Here is a 21501-nt window from a genome sequence, read left to right as displayed (position 1 = left end):
TTTGGGAGAGCTCTGGCTTGACAGTGAAGGGGAGCCATGTGCCCAGCAAGTAAGCTACATTTCCTGGAAATAATAACACCCATTTTAAAGTGACTCCTTGGCACATTGATTAAGTTGAAATGAAGTGCATGTTGCAAAGGCTAGGTTGTTGTCTTACCTAGGGAGAAAAAAAATGCTTTCTAGAGTTCAATGGTAAATAGGCAATTCATTTTGACATAACGAGTTAAAGTGATGTTAACAGCCAGAGGTCACAGGAAGCAGAGATGGAAAAGACCTATTAGATCATTTTCTCTATTCCCTGGAGAAGAGAGCCAAATTATATTTCATAGTGCTCTGTCCAGTTTAGCTTTCAATTACTCAAGCAAGGGGTTTTCACCACTTTAGACATTTTCCAGGACCTATATCTTTATTTATGACCCCTGCCTTCCTGGATGTATTGGCAAAGTATGAATCTCAGTCAAAATTAACCCTGCAGGTGACCACAAAAGTACTTTGTGCTCACAATTAGACCTGTGTGCCTCGGAACTCATTTTCTCTTCTCTGTCACTGAACTTAAAAATCATTTCCTTAGTAAGAACTCCCTTTGTCCTTTCCTACTCTAGCTCTACATTTAGTTTTCAATTCATATCCCTTTACTCTCGGTCTAAACAAGAGTTGAATCTTGGCAGAGGAATCCCTCTGAAACACAATTCCTGCCTGTTTCCATGGGTAAATGATCATGGTGTCTAGTACAATGTTATTTGTATAGATCTCTAAGACCATCTTAAATGAATGAATAAAAGGCATGGATGCCAGAGAGAATGGGAGGAGATGAACTGCAGACTGCAAGTCAAACAACTCCTTCACAAAATCCTGCTGGGGGGAAAAATGAAGAAGAAAAACAGGACAGAAGCTGGAGGAGGGTGTGAGTCAAAGAAAGTTTGCCTTTTAAGAAACGGGATACTGTAATGTGTTTGCTTGAAGAGAGAATGACTCAGTAGCAAGACTCAAATGAGAATACAGGGAAGAGATGGGTCACCTATAGGAGCCAGTTACTGAGCGGATGAGAAAAGAGGGAAGGAAGCGCACAAATGAAAAGGTAGCCTTATATGGGTGCACATATAGTTCAATCTGTTTTCAGGAGAGAAGGGAGAGCACAGGAAGAAACGTGCCAGTGGTTTGGCAATTTGGTGGTGGGGGAGGTGGCCTCAGTTCTCTTTCAATACAGAAGAGAATGGATTGTATGGTCTTTAAAGTCCCCTTGTCCATTCAAAATTCTTTGACTTCCATAGCAGATGAAGACAGCATTCTCAGTCTCTTCTAAGGAGACTCATTTATAGAGTCTTTACACTTAAACAGGCTAACACTTTTATGATACACTAGGTTCAGCTCTTGGAATGTCTCCTAAGGAAAATTATAGATTTGGAGAACACTTATTCACCAAAATATTCATTATATGTTATTTATAATAGTAATAACTGTAAGCATGTAAACAACCTAAATCAGCCATAAGGCAAAATTATGGCACATTTAAAATAATACTTTAATAAAATAACCTGGAGAATTTCAAAGTTAAATTTAAAACGAACCAAGATCTAAATATAAGCACAAAAGTTAAAGAAAGGAAAATATGAACAGTGATTGACCTTTTTTCAGTTTTATTGAAGTATGATTGACATAAAATTGTAAGATATTTAAAGTGTACAAAGTGGTGTTTTGATATGTTTATGCATTGTGAAAGGATTCCCTCCATAAAGTGAATTAACACATCTATCACCTCACATATTCACCCTTTGGTGGGGGGCAGGGTTGGGTGAGAACATTTAAGTACTACTCTTATCAAATTTCAATTATACAATATAGTGTCATCAACTGTAATCATCATGTGATATGTGAGATCTTCAGACCTTATTCATCTTATAGCTGAAAGTTGGTGCCCTTTTATCAACCTCTCCCTGCTTCCTCCACACCCCAGCCTCTGGCAACCACTTTTATAATCTGTTTCTAGGAATCGGACTTGTTTTTAGATTCCACATATAAGTGATACTACACAGTGTTTGTATTTCTCTGGCTTATTAATTTGGAGATAATACTTAATGATTTTTTCCCCTTCTTTCCACTTTCCTAAATTTTTCAAGTCTATAATAATTATGTATTATTACTATAAGCACCTAATTCCTTATATTAAATTCCCTTTTACTTAAAAGATTCTTAATAAATATATTTAGGTTCAAGCTTTTTTTTTCTTCCTGACATATAATCCCTGACACTTATTGAGTACTTATAATATTCCACTTATACGGTATGATCTTATGTAAATTTTTTAACCTTTCTGACCCACATTTTCCTCATTTGTAAATGAGCATCATTTTTCTAATGGGTGAAATAAGGATCTAATAAATGAATACGTGAACATACCTTAGAATAGATATTATAAGCACTCAATAAATGTAGACATAATCATAGTGATTATGTCTATATATTATTTTGTCATATTTTACTGCTTATTCTGTTGGTTCTTTTCATTCAAAAAATATGAGACACATTTTTAGTCCTCGTAATATTTTCTTTTTAAATATTAAACCAAGACAATATCTTATATGGTCCCTTTCCTTTCTAGTCTTTAATAGCATTATCAAGAAATGGAGCAATTCCTTGAGAGGGTACACCTTTAGCAGGTCAATTTTCCTCAACAAAGGCAGACAGCCCATTTCCTACATGCCTCCTTCTATACAGCTGTACAACAATACTGTTAGGACCTGGGAGTTTACGTAGCCTTGGGAACAGGACCAATTCCCAGGCATTTAATTTCGTTCTGGTCTCATCTAAATTGAAATTTTGACACAGCATTTTTCTCACACTAACCATTTAGAGGAATTCTTTACCATTTGTCTTTATTTATTGTGAAGTTGTCAAACCCCAAAGGTCTCTATGGCTGTTTTGGCAGTTATCGGTGACATTATTCAATCACTCACACACATGCTAATTTGAGATTACAGTCCCTATAACTCTGCCCATGTAACATTCCCACCCAGTCATTTCAGTGGATGCTTTTGAGGAACCGGAAGAAAAGCAAAATGGCTTTTAGCAAGTATGTGTGATTTACGCTAAGGATTTTTTTTTTTTTCCAGCTGAAAAGAAATGCAGAATTGAAAGTGCTTTCAAAAGGGCAGGGAAGTAATTGCTCCCCTTTGATATCTGTGCTGGTATATGGCATTTTAGAGTTTATTTGTATTTATTTTGGGGTTTTGTTCTATCTGAATTTTTTGCTTTTCCTCCTGGTAAAAACCCATTTCTCTCTTTTTCAGGCATCCCAGCTTTGTTTTTTTTGTTTTTTTTTAATCACATTGAGTATTGTTGTTGTTGTTGTTTTTAATCGCATAAAAGAATTTATGAATCCTGTAAATTCAGAGGTGGGTTCAATGTAACTTGCTGTCTTGATACATGTTGCATTTGGGTTTACTGGGGGGCTATGACCACACATTTTTCATAGTATTGTTGACGTGGCTCATGTTACTTCATAATTGGTAGGCCCAGAGTTTTCATTTCTCATCTTGATTTTGTCTTAGGAAAACAAGCTACAGAAAATTATGAATTATTTTTATGGGAAAAATTTGCTCTTTGTCCCAATTTGTAGAGGGGGTCATTAAGAGTCAAACCAGCTCACAAAAGGCTACTTATCCAAGTTATGAATGTGTGTGCAGGTACAAAAAAAAATCAATATGTAACAGTAACATTAATATTAGAATACAAAAGCAATCAGTTTAAAAATCACATAAGCTGGTATTCAGCAAAATACACTAAGAAGTTATTGAAGTAGCTAGAGAACTGTGAAATATGATGCATGGGACTTTTACCTCTAAGGACTTCAGAGGGTAAACACAGTCACATACTGGTTCTTTTGATTGTTTTTTTCTTTGTTAAACTTATTTTTTAAAGAAGTTGCCTCTTACATCGCAAGACAAATTGTCTTATACAGTGTTCATTTTTGGTCCCCCTGAGATGAAGGGAACCACTGAAAGATAAGGAATGAGTTTTCTTGGAAGAATGAGAGAAGATATTTAAAAGATATATTGGGGAAAATGGGGGGATTTGGTAACTAAGATAATTAATTACAAAGCGCCATTTAGCGCCCTGATAGCATTGGTAATGAAGAAGGTAGGCTAAGACAGGGCAGAAGCCTGCTGGTCACTAGATGTGCCCTACAGGCCACACACCTAAGGTCAGAGGAGGCCAGGCTTGTAGACAGGAGATGCACAGATAGACGTAAATCAGATTTTGGTTAACTCTATAATCACAAGATGTATTTAGCCTGGAAGCTAGGATGTTTTCAGATAATGTATTCTTGATTAGTCTATATTGCAGGGAGGAAAAAGAAACAACTTCTGGAGGCTTTTCCTGAACAATTTTAGTCCTGAAACTTTGATGTCTGTGCTATTTTCTTACTTTGAAAGCTGCTGTGTTCTATATTGAAAGTATTTATCATTGTCAGTACTCAGACTTTTCTTTCTTTATAGAATATTTGGTATTTAGTAGATTAAGAAGAGTCACTTGAGGGAAAATTGTTTTGTAGTTCTCAAGACATTTAAGACAGTTCCCAAGACCTTTCCTAGAGTTTTCTTCTACATTCAACCAAAATGTGACTTGTTTAAATATACATTTACACAAAGAATCACAAGGACTCTAAAACCCTTACACACTGTTGATGGGAATGCAAAATGGTGCAGCCACTATGGAAAACAGTATGGAGGTTCAACAAAAAATTAAAAATAGAACAATCATGTGATCTAGCAGTTCTGTTTTTGGATATATATATATATCAAAAAATATATTCAAGAGAATTGAAAGAAGGTTCTCAAAGGGATATTTGTGCACCTTTATTCATAGCAACATTATTCACAATAGCCAAAAGGCAGAAACAACCCAAATGCTCATTGGGAGATACATGGATAAATAAAACGTGATATATATGCACAACAGAACACATTATTCAGTCCTAAAAAGCAAAGAAATTCTGACATATACCATGACGTGGGTGATCCTTGAGAACATTATGCTGAGTAAACTAAGCCATTCATAAAAAGACAAATACTATATGATTTCACTTATATAAGGTACCTAAAGTAGTCCAACTCATAGAAATAAAAGTAGAATGGTGGTTTCTATGGGCTAGGGGAAAGGGAAAATAGAAGTTATTGTTTAATGGGTATAGAGTTTCAATTTGCAAGATCAGAACGTTTTGGAGATTCATTGCATAACAATATGAATATAATTAACACTACTGAACTGTACAATTAAAATTAATTAAAATGGTAATTTTTATGTTATGTGCATTTTACCACAACTTTCAGAAAACTGAATGGGAGAAAGGAAGAGGTGATTTAGGTGAATTTAGAGATTTGTTCTCTTGTGTCAACCCTGATGATTCAAATGTTCTTTGTATAGGGTTTTTTAATTTAAATGCATTATCTGCATTATAGGTAATGATTTTTCTATAATTAAGCTACTTTCTAATATTTATAGATTAAAGCCTAACACTATCTTTGGCAAAATTCTCAAATATTTTCAGGGTAAAATAGTATATAATGTTGAACCAATTATTTTTTGTAATGCTGATGGTGAGCATTTTGCATTTGAGTATTTGGACTGAATTATCATGTACCTGGTGCAATTGGAAACTTGTAAACTATATGGCCTATTCTTTGCAATACACAGAATGCTTAAAATCCAATAAAAACACTGAAGTATTAACAAGCAGAGATGTTGCCATTGTATTAAAATGGATCGATTTCTGGTGAGTGCAAAGTACTCAGCAACAGCATTTCATAGAAAAGACCTCTGAGTTTTACCCAGTTTCCATTTACATCTTTTTTCTTCATTGAGGTAAAAATTACAGCATAAGGAGAAATTATATAAAGAAAAACTTTCTGAATTACAGTAAATTTTATATTGCCAGACTTAGAGAAAATATAAGAGCTCTCATTCTAGTTTCCTGTAAACAGAATAATTACAAACTATAAATTATATTCAGATTACTTTTATTCATTCACAGATGTCCTTTAATTATGACTTGAAAATTACAAAATGCTTCAAAAAATATCATATAATCTAAATAAAATTATTTGAGAAATATTTGAGCATCGGAAAAAAATCCATTTTTAAATAGTTCTTTAAAAATGCTATGCAAAAGGAAAAGTAGAATTCAAATATTTATGTTATAACTAAATATTAATATATATTACCACCTCAACATTGAAACAAATAAGAAATGTGCAAATCAAATTTGCCATAAATGAGCTACAATAACAGTTGCATCACAGATAGGCTACATTTGTGTAGACATTTGTACAGTATACATATACGTTTGTGTAGGCAGTTTTTAGGCTATTACCAAAATGCCAGAATATTTTGTATGAAGTGATCTGTTATTTGTCCTCTAGCAAAATCCATGCTAAGAGTATATATGCTATAAGTACAAAAGATAACACATATTTTAACTATGGATATCTCTCTCTGTCTCTCTCCCTCTTTCCCTCCCTTTTTCCCTCACTCCCTTTTACACATTGTGTTTTTTTCTGGAAAAGTTTTAATTCTTTTATGTATGGTGGCACATATATTTTTTTTTCACTTTTTGGGCCTTTATTCATAAGGTGTCATACAAAGAAACATTGATACATGAGACTTGAAGCTCACTTGCAATGCTAAACATGGAGAAGGCAGCTTTCCCTGAGTGATGCCAGGCGCTAGACAATGGCTGTTTGCTACTCCATAAGGGGACCATGCTTTGGGTAAATGAGAAGGTGCTGTGGCATTTTGTATCTTTTGTGTTCATCTGAATATATTATACATTTAAATCTACTCTGAAAAATGCGTAATTCAATTGTTCTTTAAGCAAATGATGGAATGGAGAGAGAGAATGAGACGGGACCATGTGGAGGAGGAAAAAATAACTTTCTTTCTACCTTTCTAACTTTTCTGACTGGACTAATAATGAAGTTGACATGAGACAGATTAACAGGAGAGCATAACCAAATTTATTATGTATGTGCCTACGAGGGCTCCCTAAAAATATGGCACCCGAGGACAAATTGGGCAGATAAGTTTAATGTGCCATCTTGAGCTAAGGAGAGAGATACAGAAGTCCGGGCCTCCTAAAGGAAAGTGGACAATTCATAGGTACATGAAGAGGAGCAAACATTTGGCAAACAGATGCTTGCTGGGTCACCCACAAACAGTGGGACCCAGAGGGGAGTCTAAAAACAGATGTTGCTGACTTTCTCCCTGTTGCACTTGGCTCACATTATGATGCTAAATTGATAGCTTCCTTTCTTTACACAGATTTTTCTATCTGAATTCCGGTATTCAGATAAGGGGGGAGGGTCAAAGGCTCTTTCTGAGTCTTCTGTTTCTTAAAAATAACCGGCTTAAAATAATCACTGGTCTGAAAGGCATGTTTGAGATGACAAACTCTGCTTCCCCTCAACCCCAAGGCATCTACAGGCTTACCTGACTTGCCAAGAGAAAACTCCACCCTGAAATCTATCACATCCCTATTTTCTATGTGGGAAAATGTGGTTCTAAGAGCTGATCATAGAACATTATCACAATTCACCAGGTAAGTATAGCTCACTGTTTCTCCCATCCAAGTACTAACCAGGCCCGACCCTGCTTAGCTTCCGAGATCAGACGAGATCGGGCGCGTTCAGGGTGGTATGGCCGTAGACAGCTCACTGTTTCTCTCTATGGAATGTTTGTGTACTGACAGAGATATTTGCAGGTACTAAAAAGATTTAACTGGGGAAGAAAATAATGAGAAATAAGTGAGTGAGGAAGTGGAGCTCAGTTGAGCCAGATCTAGGCTGTTGGGGGTAGCAATTGGATTGTCTGGCCTCTCTAATTACCAGCACCTGCTCCTCCTCAATTTCTCTCCATGCCCTGGTCAGAAGAATGACAAAACTGCCTTGGAGTTTTTAGGAGTCCTTCACCAGTTACTTTTCCCCCTCTCTGTAAAGAAATGTTAAAAATCTGAGATTTTGCTCTACTTGCAAGTTAACAAGTTTGCCGGCAGTGTTTAATGGATGCAAGCAGAAGACATTGTTATAAAACTAAAGGAGGATCATTTGCCTGTGCACATCAAAGCCAAACATGATGAGAACAGGGGTTTGCAGCAAAGAAAGTAAGGATTTATTTAAGGAAATGACACCAAGCCTAGAGACACAGGTGAGAAAGCATTCAAAGACCTGGCTTCCCAATAGCCTCTAGGGGACAGGTTATATAGGGAAAAGGTCATTAGTCATGGTAGCTAAGGGAGTTGGGGTCGTGGGCTCTACTGATTGGTTGGCACTAAGGGAGGAAGCAGTTGATCATTGCATCAGGCCCTGATGTCATGGCATCGTTCTGTCTGGTTTCAAGGAGATGCAGCTGGTAAGGTTATTCTGCTTTCATGGGTCTGGAGCTAAAACACAACTGAGGTCAAGAAACAGGGAAACTCTGTTTCTATGGGCAACAGACCTGAGGCTTTGTTCTTAAGACTGATGCTGACCAGAATCTACCCAAATGGGTAGATGTCCTAAGGACTTAACGATTAAAGGCATGGTCAAGCAGTATGTGCAAAGATTGAAAGATAAGGAAAGAAAAGAAGCAAGAGAGTCATGGTGCTATTAGGATAGACAATGCCAGTTTGAATCAAGGAGAAAGAAAAGTGAAAAAAAAATCATTTTAAAGAAATAAAGTTTTTGCACTGTTGCAACATGAGATTCCTGGGTCTGAGACAATCAACTTCAGTACTCATAACTCAGCAAGCAGCATGAAGATCAGAATGCCTGTGTTAGTTTCCCTTGCCCCCAAGTCTAATGGGGGCAATGCTGATATGCCCAGATGGGTGCCTGCATAAGCAAGGGGGTGTATTATAGGGAAGGAATCTTGAACTTATTGAATTCGAATCTTTTATAATGGGCAGCAAGCATACAGAGCACCATCTCTACCTTCTGAGTCTATAAATAAACCTGCCTTTTGTTCCTGAGAAAGATATGATCTTTGTTTTCCACATCTGTTCACTGTATAAACATCTTTGAAAAGATAATCTGGAACAAATGGTAGTCATTCACAAAACATGCATAAATGCAAAAGATCCAGGAAGAATGGTGTCCAGTCCTTTCCTGCCATGATTGTATGGAGTCAAGGAGTCTCATGGGTGGGTGGGGGGGAATATCTCAAATCCTTTCTATAACTGAATAAAAATAGAATTGGTAAAAGTAGCAGTCACTCAGTCACTCAGTGTAGCCACGAGAGAATAATATTTGGTATATTTGGGTTTTCACAGTGACCTTGTTTTGTCTCACTTGATCATGGTCTCAGAGTGACCTTCTCGAATGCTGATGACCTGTGAAATGGTTATACCCAACAGGAGAACAAGACGGCCTCCCAGAGAACGTCAGACCAGTACCCACATCTCAGAGGCTGCTTTTTTCTTTCTTAATTATATCTTTGTATCAGTATCTATATGAGGTACTCTCATTGTTACTGGTTGATACATTTCTTTTTTTTTTTTTTTCAATTTTTTTTTTTTTTGGAGGGATATCCGGGAACAGTGTGTTTCTCCAGGGCCCATCAGCTCTAAGTTGTCTTTCAATCTAGTTGTGGAGGGTGCAGCTCAGCTCCAAGTCCGGTCACCGTTTTCAATCTTAGTTGCAGAGGGCACAGCCCACCATCCCATGCAGGAATTGAACTAGCAACTTTGTTGTTGAGAGCTCACTCTCTAACCAACTGAGCCATCCAGCCACCCCAATACATTTCTTAAGTGTCTTTTAATCTTTAGGATTCTCTTTCCATTTCTTTTCTTTTTCCTTCTTATTTATTTGTTAAAGAAATCAATCCACTTGTCCAAGGACCTGACCATAGTCTGGATTTTGCTGATTATCTCCCTGATGTGCCATTTAACATATTCTTCAATCCTTTACTTCCTATAAATGGGTAGTTAGATCTAAAAGCATGATCAAATTCAGATTCAGTGCTTTGGGCAAGAATACTTTATAAGCAATGATGAGTTCTTTCAACATAATAGAGAAGATGCTTGCTCCTTTTGTGATGTTAGCAGCCCTTGATGGCTTGATCCATTAGTTCATTAAGTGTTGCAAAAGAGTAATATCTTTTCTTTTTTTATGTTAGCTGGAATACGTTGTATCAATTTATTTAAATTACTTATTTAAGCTATTTCCCAAATAGCTTTAGATGCCTTGCATATTAAAAGAATAAAATATAAGATATTAAGAAATAGAAAACCAGTTGAGATCATAATAGCAATTGAATATGGTTTCAGAAATTCTTTTGCTTTCTTCATTGAATTTTTGTGCTCTAGAGATAATATGAAATGTCTATCAAAAGGGACAGATTTAGTGTGGCCAACCAGGACATAAAGAAATTGACAATTTTCTGGAGTTCAACTGGAGACTTACAATCTGTGTATTCCCCTGTGTAAAGAATATAGAAAAAGTCTTTACAAGCCCTGCTATGTAGACAGTTATCCTTAACATCACCACTTTGGGTTAAAATATGTACATGACATATGCCAAGTAGATCAAGAAATGGAAGAATATTTTATATTCTCTAATTGTGGAGTACTTCTTGTCTCTCTGATAAGATCTCAACTTTTCCAGCATACTCTGAGTTGCACTTAATAGTATTTTCTTAAAAAAAAAAAATAGTATTTTCTTGTTGGATAGGGATTAACCAGAAAAGTTTAAGATATGTATGTTTCTGTGTATTGATTTCAGAACTCATAATTAGGCGTCACCTATGATAACTAGCACGTATTCTATGTGTCATATTCTACCTCTGTCAATACCACAGTATAAACATCAGAGAAATTTCATCTCCATAGATATGTACTTAAACATAGAAATGTCTATCTCCAGATCAATAGTGTCTCCTGATAACCTCCCCTTAAAATGTAGATTAGGGAATTCCAAGGAGATATAAGGAACTGGTCCACAAGTTACTAGGCCTCAATTCCAGCTGCTGAGCTGGGGCACCTGCTTGCCTGGCCTTTGGTGGACCCTCCATTTGGGACATCATGGCCATACTCTCTCATATTAATGGTCACTAAGTTGTCCCCTGGGAAACAGTTCGTCAAAGGTAGACTAGAAAGTGGTCTAAACTCTGTCACTATATTTTTCTGACATAATTGGCATAACTTATTGAACAGACTTAAATCTTTGATGAACTCACAGTGCTTCAAAATCATTATTTTGACATCAATGACAGTCTTATAGACTGTAAACTACAGGAGATTAGACTGATGCTATATTGACCAAAGAAAAGACCCTGGAGTTTGCTTTTTGGCTAAGCCTGTGAGATGTTTTAGCTTGACTCTTGCTTTCAAAATTGAGAGTCAGTCCAAAGAAACACCAAAATACCAACCATTAGAATACTCTTTAGGAAAAAGTAAATGCTAGATAGGACTAGGACTCTATAAGTAAAACTTTACAAGGTTAGTCATAGAATCATGGAACTAGAAGGAATATGTACGATCAACCAGTCACATTTCCTTCACCTTGTAGGTGAGGAAAATGAGGTTGACTGGTGTGAAGTGATTTACCCAAAGGCATGCAGCCAGTCAGCAACAGGTCTGGAAATCATATTCTTCTTCACTGTGAAAATCATTGACAGTGATTTTTTTAGTTGCTACCCTAAACACTAACTATACTAATGAATGACATTTTCCATATAACTTTATGGAGCATAAAGGAAAACTCTAGAAAAAGAGGAAAATACATTCAGAAAACTGCTAAATTTAATATTCATAGTAGCAAGGCACCAAAATTTCACTAGAGTACGACTTGTCAGTACAACTTATTATGTCCTTACTGCCTCACAATGTTACAAGAAACCTTGGCAAAAACTGACATGTTTGAAGTTATATTCCCTTAATTGGGGGTCATCAGAATACCCCCCAGTGGATTTTAACAGTGATGTATCCACCAGTAGTGTATGGCCACAGACCAAAAAATGTTAATGGTTCCACAAATGTCTCATAGTCACTAAAGAAATCTGTTTTATAAAAATGCCACAAATTCTCTTATTTTTAAAAATTAAATGAATTCAAAAGGGATCTTCAAAGACACTGTGCTTAAGTTAAAGTAATATAAAATAATGTTTAAAATCATTTTTCTATTTTAGAAAATGCATCTAAAAATTGTTCATACAAAAGAAATGCAAAATGTTTTAAATGAAAGCCATCTCCACCATCCCCAGTAACTCCTTTGTAGGAGAAACTAATTTGCTAATTAGACTGATGATACCTGTCTTCACTGTGAGTTATGGGTAATTAGATGTTACAATTGAACTACTAGGAGAGAATGGACCCCGCAAAAGGGCAGTCAGCTAGGTCATTATTCTGAGGCAAAGCAGACTAATTATTATTACTACCAAGTTCCAACTAGAGGAATTGATCTGAACATTTAGTGGACTCGGTTTGAGGTCAAACCTTTCCTTGTGCTTTGTGAATTCGTACCATGCAATCCTGTTAATACATGCCAATGGGCTTTGATAAAACAAAAATACACCGAATCAGAAAATGTGCATAGAATGAATGGAACAGGTAGAGATAGTCCCCGCTGAGTTCCAGAAACTATCTTACAAACTGAAAGGTGTGGAAATCTAAATCCAAAGTTCAGACCGCTGCTCTCAGGAGACCAACAGCCATTGGATTTTCAATGTAGAATACCTGGAAGGGACTGTCATCCACGGCCACTTCTTAGTCAGCTGTGGAGAATTACCCCTCCCCTCTCCCAGGAGAGACCCCGTTTGTCCTTAGGGGTCTGAGAGGAAGTAGCAATGTGTCCAGACTGATGAGATGGTACTCTTAGTCGTACCTTTGAAAAAAAGAGCAATGAAGTTTAAAGAAGACAGGGGGGGAGGGGGGGAGCAGGAAGCACTAATTTAGTGGGCTTAACAACTGTTCCTGATCTATTTTCAGTCCCCAAGAACTGTCATGACACTGTTTTCATGAGGCAGTATGTTCTATGGTCCAAACAACCGATTTGCAAATAAACTTATAGAAAGACACTTGTTTGTACATTACTGATGCAGAGGGATTTCAGTGCCTGAATAAATCACAGTAATGAGATTATAAAGATTTCTTAAACGTTGATTACTGTGGGAGGTCCTGACAGAACACAGGCCTTTCAAGACTGGCACGTGTAGAGCTCTGGTATTGATCACTTATCGCTTAGTCATTGCCTTTGCTTGAGCAGCTGGGTGATGGGTCTCTGCTTTATTTCCCTGACAAGATAGTAAATCTGCAGTCTTATTCACAGATGGTGCTGTGCTGTATATCCTTTGGAGTCTTTCTTTGCAGCCTGCACAGAAGAAAGCAGGGGAAAAGCAAGCCAAGGGGAGGGGGCAGGAGGTAGACCCCCTGCACAGCACACTTGTTTCAAAGCAGAGAAAGACAAGGTGGATTCACCCTGGTGGTTGAGATTCTGCAAGATGGCTATAAAGTCGTGTGTGTGTGTGTGTGTGTGTGTGTGTGTGTGTGTGTGTGTGTGTGTGTTTATTGCTGGTCTGAACCTTTTTTCTTTAAATTTGCAAGACAATATTTATTCAAAATCTCATCTAGAAATAAGAAAACTCTATTTTTAAGGCTTAGGTTTCAAAGGCATGTCTCATGCTAGAAATGCTGTTTTCTCTTCATAAAATAAGTGACTTACTAGCGTCTCCAATTACTGACTTAATACATGTTTCTTGAATGAGCACTGTCAAGTCTCTAACCAAAGCTTGACCCTCTACCACATTCTGAGGGAAAAAGAACGACCCAAACTCTCTATATTTTATAGGTAAATCCAGGCTTAGAGATTTTGAATGACCTACTCATATATTTCCCCATCTACCTTCCACGCAGTCCTGTTCTGACTCCAAATCCTGTCATCTTTGCTTCCTATCATCTGATCTCCCCTATCCCTGTTCATTACAGGACCAACAAAATAGAGGGAAACATGTTTGGAGCTAAAACACTCCTGTAAAAGATCCCACCAGTATTCTTTTATAGTGACAATGAGAAAGCGAATTTTTTTTTCACTTGACCCATTTGTAAAACATCATTATGGGGTACTTGAGGAAAGAAAGGGAAATTAAGATTTTTTTAAAAAACACTAAGCGAATAATAATAGAAGAAGCAATAAGAATAAGAACCAAACCCTTATGTACAAACTCCAAATGCAGAGTAATTCTAACAGCTTTTTAAACTGAGTAGCAGGGAAGGGAATCATACATCCTGATAGGAATCCCTGTTGCTAACGATCATAGGCAGAGATAATAATAATATGGCCTACATTGCAGATGGGCAGAGAAAGTTTGAAAATAAAAACTACAGAACAGACTGCACTAAGATTCTGTTTCAATAAATATTAGACTGTACTTGTTAGAAACTCCAGTAAAGCCCTCCTAATGTCTTAGATACAGAAGAGTGAAAGCAGAAGATTTCGATTATATGAGTATATAGCCCACAGAAAGCCACCAAATACACTTATTTGGCACACACAAAAAATTGAAAGATTGGTGCATTTTTATCAGGAAATATTTTATTCTATAAATAAGTTATCTGATTTGATCTTGTTTCCACTGTTTTGTTTTGTTTTGTGTGTTTTTTTTTGATTAGGCAAAGAAAAACATTCCCAAATTGTTCGTTTCTAATCATAAATTACTCAGTTCAAAATGGCTGACTGTGTAGAATCTCATCTGTCTTCCCCTTTCCATGTCTAATTTTAACAGCAAGTCAGCAGTTTTTCACTTCAAATCAGAAGCCAGATGCAGAGCTTGCTTACCAGTTTACTATTACCTAGTAAGGGAATAAAAATTTGTTTAGTTCTTGTTAATTTGAAAGAAATGTTTCTTTCTTGTGGTTTTCCATACATTATTTTCAATACAGACAATACTAAGTGAAGGCTTGCTGGAAAGCCCTCTTATTACAAAGAGCCCATATGCTGGAATGTTCATGTGACTTTTCACAGCAGGAATGTAGGGGGCAGTGTAGCCTTCTTGGCAAGTGCGGGCCCGGATTCAGCACTGTGGCCGCTGGCCAACAGTAACAGTGTGGGAAAGCTCTGTTGTGTCAGTGTCTTCTACAGTGTTCAAACAAAGGACAGTATGTGCAGGGTAGGAAGCGTTTTTGGAAAGTGTAAAGCCAAATACCCTCTAGGCATAAAATCTTCTTAGTATCTCCCCTGGAGATGAAGAGAGGAGAAAAATGGAGGCAAGCTCAGATTCATCATTCACAAACCGTCTCTACAGAAGTATCCATGAGTCACTGTACTAATGTTTCGTGTTCTTTCTGTGCATTCTCTACTCCCTTCCTAGAACACTTGAAGGATAAGTTAGAGGAATACGTGGCCCGATTTTCCAAAGTAAGGATTGTTCGCACCAAGAAGAGGGAAGGGCTCATTCGTACCCGACTCCTGGGGGCATCGATGGCGAGAGGAGAAGTCCTAACATTCCTCGACTCCCACTGCGAGGTCAATGTGAACTGGCTGCCCCCGCTCCTTAGTGAGTACACAACTTCACGGTGGTCTCCTGGGAACCAGGTGGACCTGGGGAGACTGTCCTCTTTCCTAGGGAGTGTGTGGTTTGCTTCTATTTAGTTTGCAATCCACAAAGGTTAGAGACCCTTTCTACAATTTTTACAGTGGGAGCCTTGAATTCTACCTTAACCACTGCTGAAGACAAATAGGTAACTAGAAAACTGCATTAAAATTGACATTATAGATAATACCAACTGCAATCTAACTTAAAGTTTAAAAAGCTTTCATTTATCTTAGATGTTATCCTTTTTGCAGTTGTATTCACTGGGTAAACACTGAAAGAAAAAAAGTATTCAAAAATACTACCTATACTTACAGTAAGATTAAAATTCACACACACACACACACACATACATAGCACACCCCACACAGTTTAACAATTATTATAGGATTATTAAGAGATGAGGAAAGAAAATTATTCAGCCCTAGAATACAGTTGAATTGTAAGCGCCCTGACATTTTGTAGGATTTGTAATACCAGTTCTCCTTTTCACTGCAGGCACCAGCCCATGTCCCTAAATATATAATGCCCCATATTTAAGTAGAACCCCCTCAAACGTTCAGAACGGCTATCCAGACGATATGCCTTGAGTGCTTACAATATGGCTAGGAGGAGGGACAAAGACTCTGTCACATTACACTTGAACTGTTAGAAACAGGCACAAATTGGAAGTCATTCAAGGTAGAGAACAAATGTGCGGCTCAGTTTGAGCTTAACTTTTTTTTTAAATTTCACAGTGAAGTCAGATATAAAATCCAGTAGTGGGTAAGGAACAAATTGTAAGCCTGGGGGGAGAAATATTTCTAAAAACTCCTGGTGGGCGCATATTGTACTCCTTCTTATTTTTCTAGGTTTCATTAATTCAACTTTTATTGTAAATATGTCCCTGGCCTTGGAGCTAACACCAGTAACAACTGTCTTCACAATAGCTGCCTCAGAAAGAAAGATTGGCTGTTGGCTACTGTGTAGGATCTCGGCTAGACCCAGACAAGAGCCATTAGTAAAAGATGTGGTAGGAAAATCAACTGAAGCTCTATAGGAGTAAGAACAGGAAATGGCCAGCAACTAACGCCCCACCGCATCCCCCCATCTACACACTCCTATCCAGACGAATGCCCAGCCATCCTCATCAACAGGAATGTTTCAGTGCTCCTACAGCCAAAGACTCCTCTGAGCTTTTAATTAAAAGTACCTTGTCCAAGGACATAGCAATTTAGAGTTTCATCAGGAACAGAGAGATTCCCTCAAACTGAATTTGACCTACACGGTGTTGAATACTCAAGAAGTCAGCAAAAGGCCTAATTTATTTATGAACCAAAGCAATCCCTAAATGCCAATTACCGAGCCTGTGATTTTTCATATTATCTAACAAGAAAAAAAAAAAAAAAGAGAGACAGAGAGAGAGAAACCTACTTTTTTCATTAAAGCATTTCATTTCCTGTAGGCCTGATGGATAAGAAATGATTCAAGCTCAGGATCACTGTCTTTTTTTATTTTCCTCTATCAGTGCTTTGACTCATCATCCAAAATGAAAAAATAGGTGGAGTCACACTGATTCTTGGTTCATTTTTCACCTTGGGATTATACCTGAATTTCAATTTCCCATTAAGAGTCTGTTTGTTTGATCCCTGGAAATTGAAAAGTAGGCATAAACCTTAGATGAAAAATTAGTCATGCTGCTTTCACCCTAAGCTAGTACAGCTGTATAAGAGCCGAAAGGAAATGTGAAGGGAAAGTTGACAGTTTAACAGACTCATTCTCTTTGGGTCACCTTGGGGCTCCTTGTTGGTCAAGAAACTTGTAAATCAACCTGAGTCTATATTTGATTGAAGACAGTCACTGAAACTTTAATACTAAAATACCTGCAGAGGTGATAGAAGAAATATTTTGGACACAGCACTGATGATTTTCTCCCTCAAAGACATTTATGGGGAAACACCATTTAGATAAAGCATGCCCAGATGAAAATGGATGTTCATAGAGCTCTTGCTGGAGATTAACTTAAAATACAGTGCTGGGGTCTGTCTACTAATTAGCTGAAATAAGAGTAAGGTGACCCCCAGGCTCTCTGGGCCATGCTATCTAAAACTGCAACCCTTTCCACAGCCAGTAGTCCACATTCCCCATACCTTGTTTTACTTTCTTTCTATCACATTTATCACCTTCTACCATACATATAATTTAGTTACTTACTATGTATGTTGATTATCTTTGTTCCATACCTAAAGACAAGGATTTTTGTGGTTTTAGTCACTGCAGTATCCCCCAAACCTAGAAAGTGACAGGCACATAGTTTCTATTCAATAAATAGTTGTTGAATTTGAATTGAGAGAGAAAGAGAGAGAGAGAAGAAAGAAGAGGCATGTAGATCTGGAGGGAAGGTCTTCCACAGGATTCTATGGTTTCCACACCCTGCCTATCAGTGTCATCAAAATAATTATACTGAAATAACCAAACCTCATTATTTCTAAACAATATGGGATTTTTTTAAGGATATTTAAATGTATTCTGTTCCACGTGCCGCATCAGGTCTTCCAAATAACCAGAAATCAAGTAGTCATACTTAAAGTTCTGCCTGTGAGACAGTATTAGTTTGTTATAATAAATCTTGATTAAATGCACATTCTTGGGAAGAATAGCTTCACAGGCAGCTATTCTCGGTGAGCAAATTATGCAAATGCCAGTTCCCTGCATGGGCTGTTAACATGACATGATAATAATATCTACATGGAACAGGAAGGAAGGAGCTAGAGCTAAAGAGGGTAACACCTTTCTGCCACATGAGAAGCACCGTGGTGAACAGGAAAGACCACAGATTTTAGGGTTGGACTGTTCAACAGAAGGTGCATCGTGGTTCGTGCTCTCAAAAGATGAGTGACCTCTGACAAGTTATTTAACTTCTCTGAGCATAGTTTCCTCATATGTAAATTGTGAATGATAATAATAGCCACCTTACAGGGTTGCTAGGAGGATTAGAAATAGCATGAGTTGAAATCACTTAATACTTGCTTAAGAAATTAATAGTAGCAAGAATAGTAGAAGTAATATCAGGCCCCCCGTATAGTTTTAGATATGGTGGGAGAAGATTAAAATGTATAGCTTCGATAAACAGAGTCTGTATCAAAGAACAGTAGCAAAATAGGACTTGGCATAAATCTCTGATGAGCCTAAGGGCCAAGAATTCTATGTATGATCAGTCAGCATTTAGGGGGCAGCAGCCATTATGGCCCTTATAAGATTAGATGCTAAAAAAAGCCATGAAGTTAAATATTTACATTTGGAACCTCCAGAAAGCAGGCCAATAGTTTCTCAGCAGGCTCTAGCTGTATGCTTGAAGGAACACAGTACTGTGTATACTCCACGCATGTTGGATGCACTGTAGAATGACAGATTGGGGACAGGTCAGAGCAACATTGTGACAGAGGTAGAGCTAAATGGACTTCTGCAAGTCTCTCTGGGACATAACTTTCTTAGAAGAAAATGCAGCAAACTAATTGTACCTAATCACTCTCCCATCACATTGAGTCCAGCGTTCAAACGGAGATTCCACAAAGTGGTCTTATGGCAACAGGGAACCAGGCTGCATGCGTTATGCATTAGGAGGGCTCTGTAGGCTTCTCTTTGCTGAAAAAATGATAGATGACCTAGGCAGGCATGTCATTTCCTATTTTGTGCTTTCATTTTTCAGACCAAATTGCACTAAACCACAAAACCATCGTGTGCCCCATGATCGATGTCATTGACCACAATCACTTTGGGTATGAGGCGCAAGCCGGGGATGCCATGCGAGGCGCCTTCGACTGGGAAATGTACTACAAAAGAATCCCCATCCCTCCAGAGCTCCAGAGGGCAGACCCCAGCGACCCTTTTGAGTGAGTAGCAGCTGAGGGAGGGGCCCAGGGAGAGAGGGCAGGTAATTCATTCCAGGGTGTCAACTGGGGACCCGTGAGAAACATTATCTCCAACAAAATGGGATAAAACAGGTGGTAACAATATGCAAGGCATCTGAGAAAGGCCAGACCTAAAAACTATAGAAAAATTACAAGCAGTGCTAAATACATGAACTTTTTCCAAAAGGTAGCGCAGAGATTGCCCAAGGCATACTTTTATCTATTCCCTATAGTATGCTCTTCTGATCTCGTTAAAATGTTTATGATTTTAAAACTACATATTTTTCTTAGTGCAGGAAACATGTCTGTGATTGAGGCTTTGTAACACTCTAAGAGTCTGTTTAAAATGCATTACAATCAATATTGTCTTTTCATTAATAATATGAGCCGTAAAAGTTTGCAGTAGAGAAGCTCTCAGGTACGAAACCACTTCGGCGACACTAGCACTTTAAATTACAGTAAACGTTTGATAAACATCAGGAAAATGTTTTCTCCAATTCTAGTCTCAAGAAAGATAAACTCTTGGGAAAGCGAAGGGGATTTCAGAAGACAATAGCCTTATAAAAAGGGAGATAAATCATTTTTTATTTTGTTTTGTAATATGAAGTACACTCATTAAGTATTCAGAATTTCTGAAGGTAGGCCTCTTCAGACTCTCAAAATGCTAGAGAGTTTTCGAGAAGAAGTAATGAAGATACTTTGTTACTCTTCCAAATCCTTTGGCCAATATTTCAAAGATATTCAAAACTATTAGACAAATTTTAGTGATGTAAATGGAGTTGTTTCTAGTAAGCACTGGAAGCGGGCCCAGCTGAGATACTCTTCAGACTTCCTGGCAAAGGGGCTCATGAGAGATTAAAGCCAGGTTGGGGGTTGGATGGGGGCGGGGGTGATACCTTTAAACACGGCAGAACTGTCATTAGATAGCAGGTGACAGTGGAATAGCCACACTCCAGTTGTTACTTTTCAAGGTTGTCATGTTTTAAGGGTTAAAATTTATCCATGATGGCTTTTCAAATACCGTAATAGGGACTGGGTTATAATGCCCTTCTAAGTGGACTTTACTTCCGCTGCAGTAGCAGAGTGGAGCTCCTTTTTTCTGCAGAAATGGGTTCAAAACAACGACCAAGGGATTCTCAAATGGTGAAATTTATCAAAGTATTCTCAGTCCCTGTGCTGACGGTTGGAATTTTTATCGGGCAGACCCAAGCTGTAGCTATCACAATAGAGGGCACCTGGCTTAACCCCAGAGGGGGCAGAGTTGGTACTTTTCAGAATTAAATTACCTCTCTTTCCTGTCACCTACTGAGGTGGTTGCTGTCCTGTCCAAAATTGCATTCGTCTGTTGAATTCCACGGCTTTTCTGCTTTAAGTCCCTTTGATTCCTATGAATGTGGACACTTCAGCCTTTTGTAATAAATGTAGCTTCTAGGAGGTGTCCACTTTAATCTTAAAAACTGCATCTGCCTTCCTGATAATAAAAGAATGGTTACCCAGACAGCTATGAGCAGTGTATCAGCAATTCCATTATCGGAAGTCACCTGAATGTGCTCATAAACAGATATGCTCTAGGCTAAAACTTACTTCTCTAGATGTAAAGCGTTAAGATACACAGAACGAATGCAGTCTATCTATATATCTCTCTCATAGTATTTAATGTTTCAAGTGGCTGCTTCAAGGGGTATGGGAAGATGGGGAGGAGGCTGAAAATATAAAAAGAAAGAAACTAAAGAGTACTGTATAAATATATTGCAAACCCCAAAACTTTTCATGCACTATATAAGGAAACATTGTCCTAAGTGACAAGACCTGAATTCTCTCATTTATCCTGCCATTATTTGGATTTTTCAGTGACCATTGACTACAATAGTGTGTTTCAACCTGCAAAGCATGAGAAATTAGTGGGGCATGAACAGGAGTTAATTTTTAATGAATTGAATTGAATTGAAAATTTCAGAATATTATGCTAATGTGTAAGTATAAGTATTATTTCTCAAATATTTTATTTTATTTATAATGCATATATTATCCTGGGTCATGATATAAACTGTACTTC

General features: G+C 37.6%; 1 protein-coding gene across 2 annotated transcripts in view; it reads left to right on the top strand.

Moving 5' to 3' along the window:
• Window positions 1-21501, top strand: part of GALNTL6 (polypeptide N-acetylgalactosaminyltransferase like 6) — a 964301-nt gene that overhangs the window by 759176 nt on the left and 183624 nt on the right. For both annotated transcript variants that reach the window (XM_081077650.1, XM_081077651.1), the window contains exons 6-7: window positions 15334-15519; window positions 19244-19427. In XM_081077650.1, the coding sequence (XP_080933776.1) occupies window positions 15334-15519; window positions 19244-19427 (370 nt within the window). The remainder of the gene's footprint in view (window positions 1-15333; window positions 15520-19243; window positions 19428-21501) is intronic.

This window comes from Rhinolophus hipposideros (assembly GCF_964194185.1).
Source record: "Rhinolophus hipposideros genome assembly, chromosome: 16".
Taxonomy (NCBI): Eukaryota; Metazoa; Chordata; class Mammalia; order Chiroptera; family Rhinolophidae; genus Rhinolophus; species Rhinolophus hipposideros.
The sequence above is the reverse complement of the archived record's forward strand: the minus strand, read 5'-3'. Positions and strand labels throughout refer to the sequence as shown.